Source organism: Haliotis cracherodii, unplaced genomic scaffold (assembly GCF_022045235.1).
Source record: "Haliotis cracherodii isolate W230 unplaced genomic scaffold, xgHalCrac1.p SCAF_29, whole genome shotgun sequence".
Taxonomy (NCBI): Eukaryota; Metazoa; Mollusca; class Gastropoda; order Lepetellida; family Haliotidae; genus Haliotis; species Haliotis cracherodii.
In genome coordinates, this window is record NW_027266285.1 from 3,303,389 (window position 1) to 3,311,800 (window position 8,412).

The window sequence follows — 8,412 nt, forward strand, 5'->3', positions numbered from 1 at the left end:
ATGCGATTACCTTACAAACTCAATTTGATAAACAATGTCTTTCCACAGTGAATGAGTGCAGTAGCCTGTTCCAGCCGCTCATCGTTGCTGTAAATGTTCTGACCAATGTCATGCATTTCAGGCTTTAAATAAAACTGAACAGCTAACAACACATCGAAAATTTTAAGAACTAATAATAGAAATGCATGTACTTTCCTTTCAATAACCCATATGTCCCATATTCAATATCCATAATGGTAAGCCTGGATAAGTTTAGTGACCTGACAATAATTCCCGTATGACTATGTACTGGTAGAGATTGCTGCAGAGCATCAATAGCTCCCCGCAATATGATGTTATTTGCCGAGGAAGTACGTGTAAGCTATGGGAGGAGAGAATTTGTGTAAAGTACAAAGTGGTTGTTATTAATGTAGTTATCTTTGGAAAGCACAAAAAAAGAAACAGTGTCTTTAATTGGTCAGCACAAAGAAAACCCACGCAAGAAAACTGGGCCTGTCAGGCAAAACTTGATATATACCGGTACCCACTATTAGGACCAATAAAAAAAATCCTATATAGATAACACAAAAAATGTCATTCTAAAGCATGCTTTTGCAGCAAATATCATTTCTGGTCAAAATGTTGGTTGGATTTAAAGGAAACTTTTAAAATAGTAAACACAAAAAATGTAATGAATCCACTCTAAATATACTTCAGTTCAAATGTAAAAATTCACGCAATCATATAATGGATTCCCATTTATCTAGCAGCAAGTTAGGAACATACAGTTAGGTCACGTTATCTATAAATATTGAGAATTATCTAACATATTGTAAAAACAAAGGCCATAGGTCACTTTTCTCAAAACTTCGTTTAAGTAATCACAAACTAAAAATTGAAAAATTTGTAGATATACAAAAACACCAACACCATTTGAACAACGTCTCTGTGAAACATGTGATGTCTCAGAAGATGAACAACATTACGCACTGTCTTACATAATACAACCAAGAAAGAGAATCACAAATAATCCCCAATCATGATAAAGAATTTGGTACACTCTGTTAAAAGGAGCAGATTCTTAATAAGTTTACCAACAATTATCCAGAAACAACTTCCAAGATCTGTTTACATATCAACAATTACAAACAAATTCCTTGTACATGTATGTACAACATTACCATAGTTTTGCTCAATTCTCATATTGTTTCAATATCATTATAATACACTTGTTTTTTAAATAAAATTGTTATAATGTACCTCCTTTGAATGTTGAATGTTCCTGTGTTTTTTAAATGTCGTTTATTGTGCATGTATTTTGTAGTTTGTGGTTGTGTAATATTGCCACTGTTTCTTCATGGAATATTCCGCAATACATATCTCATCTAAAACATCTTTGTTGTATAATAGTTTCTTACAGTTTTTTTACGGGGGCATGGTTGGCCCAGTCGCCGAAGGCGCTGCAATTCGCTATACGGAGTTGTGTCCCTTGGGCACGCCAGAAACCTATGACAGTGTGTTTGAATCTCGGTTCGCCCCGATTTTGTTGTCAGCACAAAACCCTTGCTCGTTGGTTTCACCAAAGTGATGAACGTCTAAGACCTAGCATCACTTCAGACTTTCCTCCCACATCAAGCTGACACGGAATACTATTCAACGGCGTTAAACCCAACTCGATCCCTCACTCACTCTTGTGTATGGTTCCGTTTGGTTAACTGGGTTTGTGTTGTGATTGCTTCCGGCTTAGATTTGAAATTTGTTTAGAAGAATGTTACTATGATCAACCCAAACATCGTGAAGATATCATGCAACCATATTATCTTTTTGGAAAATAATTGCAAACTACAGACCAACCTGTTGATTTCCTATGTATCCAGAAGCAAAGAACATATACGGGTTTATAATCTCAGCTGGAAGTTATTTTTTTTTTTGTCAAAGCAATAAACCATGCATGAAACGTAAACCGCCGCATGAAACGGTATGTACCATACATTACATACAGTGAAGTATTAAAAACAATGCTGTGCTCAACTATGCACAGCAAGCGCCATATATGTGATTATGAAGACAACTAATAAAAAAATTCTCATATCAAACCCGTTGTTTTACATGTGTTATTTATTGAACAAAGTAATACTTTATAGAAGCCTGGTATTTAATCGTGTTGAACAATATGTTGCAATAGCAGTGTGAAAATTGAGTGCGCGTGACAGGCTTGGCCTAAATTCCTTCCTGGAACGTTTCTCGATGGCAGCCTGAATAACATACGATACATTGCAAAGGTAGTGCGCAATTGAGCTGTTCGGGTAAGGGAGATAATCACTCACTCTCAGTGATACAGCTTAAATAAGAAACGATGTACAGCAAATGCAAGGTCAGTGCGTGATTTATCACTTCTATACTACGCCTATAGCTAAAGGAGATAATCGCTCAATGCGCAATAGTTTATTCTTACAAAATATAGACCGGTTAACTTTAGCGAAATGGGATCATTTTTAGCTCTTTTAAAAAACAAATGAACAAATTTCATGGGTTATCAGCATTACGAAAAGTGACTAAGTCTCAGAATAGCCAGACGATTTTGAAGTATCTCTTATTGCTGGAAAAGATAAACATCAACATTTCACGCACATTTCACATGATTTGTATGTTTCGTTTCGGTAACTGTGTGGCTTGAAATTTCAAAGAAACCAACATGTCGACTTTACATGCTATAAAATTAACCTCTCCCGTATACTTCCCCGCCTTAAGGGCGGGGAAGAATGAAGCCCGCTTACTGGCGCGTTTTCTGATGGGTATGACGTGTCCTGTCTCGGCTAACAACGAGCTGCAATACTGCTGATGTGGCTTTAAGCAAATCACTGGCCTGTGATTATTTCTGCAACTGACAGTGCAGCCATAGAATAGCTGCAATACTGCTGATGTGGCTTTAAGCAATATTTACTTTCTAGCTTTCAGTGATATTTTGTTTCCAGCCTTCCGGACACTTTAATGTTGTCACTATCACAGGACATTCATGTACACAATTTCTTTTGTTAAATTATATTGAGCATGTTGAGGGTTTTAACTTAAAGTACATAAGAAACTGTACCAAAGTGAGAGTACCCGACTCTTCTCTACATAGGACTGTGTGTATGAATACACAATGTCATGTAGAAAGTGGTCAAATGTAACAATGTTGTATTTGGGATAACACTTTCTTAGTAAAGTACAGATTCTCGTACTTTTTTTCTAAATAGCATTGTGTATTCATAGCTTTCGGCCATTGGAGCCGTGCCAATATACACTTGTCAGGGGGGTAGTCAAAGTACGTGATCTAGACTACCAGTTGTCGGACTTTCATTTTGTGGAAGCCTCGGTGGCTGAGTGGGTTAGATCGCTGACTTTGTGTGCTGGCGATTAGGTGCCTCACTCTGGCAAGTGTGCGTTCGAATCCCGGACGGGACTCAACCCCCCAAAAAGTACGAGAATCTGTACTTAACTAAGAAAGTGTTATCCCAAATATAATATTGTTAGACATTGTGTATGTAAAGTACATAGCATTTTCAAGCTCAAGTCATAAGTTTGCTACATGCTACTTGGGACTACTAAAGTGCGCATGCGCCTTGACCTGATAATACTACGCATGCGCACGGACAGCGTCTAAAATGCGGGAACGAGAAAAGGAAATGTCGCATTCTCGTTTTTGGTGGCGTAATTTGACGCCGAGTCGAGATTGCAATACTGCGAGATTTTTTTATCATGTCCAAATGTTGCATTCTTGGGTTGTCGACTTTTGACATATTTAGCTCGTTTCCAAAGGTCGAGATCGCGAGAATGTCACTTACAGTATTCCATACCTGGCTGTACATTTGTATATGTTGTAACCTGCTTATGATACTTTAGACCTAAACAAACTGTCTGTCTGTTTGTCTGCCAAAATTACAGCTTTAAGCAACACAATGATCGAGTATACAGCTTATCCCTTGCCACATTCAGGTATTAATTGTATTTTTTAAATGTATTTTTCTTATCTTAAAATCTTAACAGTTCTTTTAGTAAGATAATAGATCCACAAAAACAGATTACTGTTCCAACTTCCAAATGCCTCACAAGACACAAACATATGTTTGACCCCATATCCCTGTTAATTAATAGGAATGTGAGTGTCCTTCGCTTGTCTTATAAATCCTTCTCTTGGACTGTTCCTGTAGAAGTTCACTGATGCAAATACTCATTCGGTGTGTCATGCGTGGTAAACAGTACTGGGTGACCGACTGACAAAGTATTGTTGTTATTTGTGCAATTTGCAACACCACATCACATTAATTACCTCATTTACAATGGCAAGGGATTCAATTAATAATGCTGTTATTTGTGCAGTTTGAAAGCACCTCTCATGCAAAAGGAAAGAGAAAGTGAATAAACATGTCAAATGTGCTGCGTTAGGCAATAAATACTTACATTTTTATACTTTCATACCTCCATTAACGCAAACATATTGAAATCAATTCTTATAAATAAATATTTCACCACTAATAACTTCACGGACTGCATATTGAATGATTAACACGAACAAAAACGCTGTTTACAATACAAAATCAGTGACATATCGTTGAGAGCAATAATGGATAACGGTGTTAGAACCCACACCGAAACGTCGCTCTTATTGTAAAAAAGAAGTTGTTCACCCATAAATTCTTATCCTTACTTAGCAATAATGGAATACAAGCCCCGCCATTCTGTTATCTGTAAGGAAACAGTATTGTTTGTTAATGGGGGTGGCCTCTAATATTCTTTATTTTTGCATTGTTATCCAACCAAATGCCACGGGATGACTTGCAATTATCTATATGGGAACATTTTGTGTACGCTCAGCCAACAAGCGAAATGAATCTTAAAAATAACACCCTAACACGTGAATCCTACCCATTTAGACCCTCCAAACTGTAAACACCTGAAAGTAGGTCAGTACGAAAGCGCCACGTGCGAGGGTGCAATGGTGCGTGTTGCTTGATAGCGGAAATATCCCATACACAATTAAAAGAAACGCGGTTGAGCTTCTTGTCCACGCGTCGAAAGAAACTTATCTTCCAAATTGTTTATAAATAAGAATATGTTTTAATATAAATACGTACGCTCTCAGCAAATCATATCTTGCATATATATATACTATAGAGTTCTCCTAAATGTTATGCCGTCACCTCAAGTTATATATTTGTAACTACTTCATGTCCTTTTTTTCAGTTATAGCCTGATGAGACTCGTTGAAAGCGCCAGCCAATATATATAGCCTATATGTCCTTTAGTTCCGATACACAAGGGGTCGTGCATCGACGGTACTCTCAAACCCACGAGAACCAGTTCCAGCTGGATCATATAGATCAGCAGGTATATAAAAGTTGGCACGTAATCAAGATTGATTCACTTGGTTACGGACTGTCGCTCGGTCAAGACCTACCAAGTAGAGCTTGATATTGTGTATAGACTATAGTTCACGTGGGAATATTTCATGATGTCGGTCGCAGTTGAGCCTATCCCATTGATTGATCCCTCTGAATATCGACCTGAGAACAAGAAGGAAAGTGATTTCAGAGATTTTCGTATTCACACCGTCCCCGAAAGAGTATTCAGGACTTATGATCTGATGCACACAAACCAGACACTTGAATATGCTAAAAACCGCCTCGAGAGCTGGACAAAATTTAACCATGCAGAAATGACAATCTTAGAAGCGATCGAGGCTCTCAATGGACTGGTCGATGAGAGCGATCCTGATGTTGATTTTCCAAATTCGCTTCACGCATTTCAGACAGCCGAGGCAATACGACAAAAGCACCCGACCAACACATGGTTCCAAGTGACGGGTTTGATTCACGACCTCGGCAAGATGATGGCACTCTGGGGTGAGCCTCAGTGGGCAGTGGTGGGGGACACCTTTCCCGTTGGATGTTTACCGGACGAGTCCATTGTGTTCGGGTTAGAAAGTTTCAGCAAGAACCCCGACATGAAGAATGACAAGCTGAACACGAAACTTGGAATCTACTCTGAAAACTGTGGACTAGCCAACGTGACCATGTCATGGGGCCACGACGAATATCTGTATCGTGTCCTCAAAGCTAACGGATGCACTTTGCCCGAGGAAGCGCTGTACGTGATTCGCTTTCATTCCTTTTATCCCTGGCATTCGTGTGGTGCCTACAGATACCTGTGCAGCAACAAGGACATCGACATGATGAAATGGGTCAACGAATTCAACCAGTTCGACCTGTACACGAAGTCACCAGACATGCCAGATGTTGACAGTATTCTGCCATATTACAGCGAACTTGTCGAGAAGTTTTGCCCCGGAAAATTGCGGTGGTAAAGAGATAGACTAGGTGAACTTTGAACTCTGAACAGAGGACTTTAAAATTGGCCAATAGTTTAGTTTGTTATATACTCGATGAAGTGATCGATGCCTTGGGAAATGGTTCAGCGTATTTTGGCTCCATGTACTATCTGCTTTGTTATTGATCTGTTCGTCTGTTTACAGCTGTGTAACAACATTAAGGTAACGTCTGAGGGTCTTCAGGGGAGTGTGTGAATCACATTAAATGGTTGCACGAGTTTTTGCGTATTGGAAACTGGATTTTTTTCTTTTGATTAAATACCTGATTCACAAAGTTATAATTTAGATCTTGATAGGGGATCTTAGATACACATGTTTTATTCATTAGCTGAATATGTCCTCAAATGGCATATTGTCATGGTGAGGTATGTAGAATCTGTAGGTCCTGTGGACCATATGACAAAGGATATATTTTTTTATGGATCATCTATTATTATGGTGTATCAGTTACGTCGTATTTGGTCTGACCCATGCTATGAATTTGACTGGGTATATGTTGAATATTTGGCTGGAGATGTATTTATTTGTCTCATCATGTACCTATTCCCAGGTTTCTGATGAGGTATATCGATCTAAATCACTTTGTTAATATTGTTAATCACAAAATGTGGCACAAATGTACATATCTTGAGAATACATTATTCTGTTACAATTTTTCAATTATGCTTTGCTCAATTAATTAAATCAATAACCTGATCTTCTATGTGAAGCTTTGGTAATATCCAGAAAACATGAAAATAGAATCAATGTACTTTCCCATTTAGCATGTTTAGGTCTATGAACGAAAAGGTGAATTGGGGGTTAACATCGTGATTCAAGATTATTACACTTGTGATATGGCGATGGACATACCCGTGTGTGTGAGTGTGTGTCTGCTGGTACAAGTCTGGTTTATAGTGCCAGTTTAATAGTGCTAACCAATGAGATACCAAGCCACAATTTTAACATGGACACACCACTCAGACACAGCATACTGACTCTGATCTGACCAGTCCTTGTTTTAGATAATGCTGAGTGTCAGACAAGGTTACAACAAGTACCATCTTTTAATGCATTTTGGCTTGACATGTCCAGGGATTGAACCACCACCATTCTGCTGTCCAGGGCCTTTGAACAAAGGCTGGCACTCCGTTAGCTGATTCTGGTAGTTTATTGACACATTTCTACTGGAGTGTGGTTACTGCCACCTTGGCCACACCCCATGTTTGTCTGAAGAGTTACATACAGTGACGGCCATGTCGACACAATGACTGAATAACGAGTTGTGAGTCATCATACCTTTATGGACTTGATCATTGGTTGTGTCAACAGCCACTCACTGGCTTGGCAGAGGTGACTGTGATACACCCTACTGCTCCAGGATACCCAAAGCTGGAACACTGCTTTGTGGTGCAATATTCTCTCACTTACTTCAACCGAGGACCACCCTATCCCCCACCTGTACAAGCGTGGGATGCAGAGAACCCCATACCCACATCTTAACCTGTACAAGCATGGGTACTGAGGACCTCGCTATCCCCATCTGTACAAGCATGGGGTACTGATGACCACCCTATCCCCACCTGTACAAGCATGGGGTGCTGAGGACCACCCTATCCCCCATCTGTACAAGCATGGGGTGCTGAGGACCACCCTATCCCCATCTGTACAAGCATGGGGTGCTGAGGACCACCCTATCCCCATCTGTACAAGCATGGGGTGCTGAGGACCACCCTATCCCCATCTGTACAAGCATGGGGTGCTGAGGACCTCCTATTCCTCATGCAGGGCAAGACTGACCCAAAGTGGCCAGGTATGTGTGTGTCAACAGCGGTACCATTGCTGGTGTCATGTACACAAAACAATCTCTCATGACCTATAGGATGTTGAGAATATAGTATCACTACAGAGTTTCATCAAAGGTGATAAGTTCCTAATACCAGAATGAGTTGGAAAGAGGTTTACTTCTTGTTGGGGCATGGACTGAGGGGAATCCATTTTATTGGCTTGACTATGGCTCCTTATGTAACATGTCACTTGCCCGGAGTGTGCATCAAGGAGGGACACAATGACATGAGGATGTA

General features: G+C 39.7%; 1 protein-coding gene across 1 annotated transcript; it reads left to right on the plus strand.

Moving 5' to 3' along the window:
* The first annotated feature begins 5,329 nt into the window (after window positions 1-5,329).
* On the plus strand, window positions 5,330-7,009 carry LOC139473527 (inositol oxygenase-like). Its single transcript, XM_071256147.1, has one exon. It carries the CDS (start codon window positions 5,471-5,473, stop codon window positions 6,323-6,325), a length of 855 nt encoding a protein of 284 aa, XP_071112248.1. The 5' UTR covers window positions 5,330-5,470; the 3' UTR covers window positions 6,326-7,009.
* The last annotated feature ends 1,403 nt before the right edge of the window (window positions 7,010-8,412 follow it).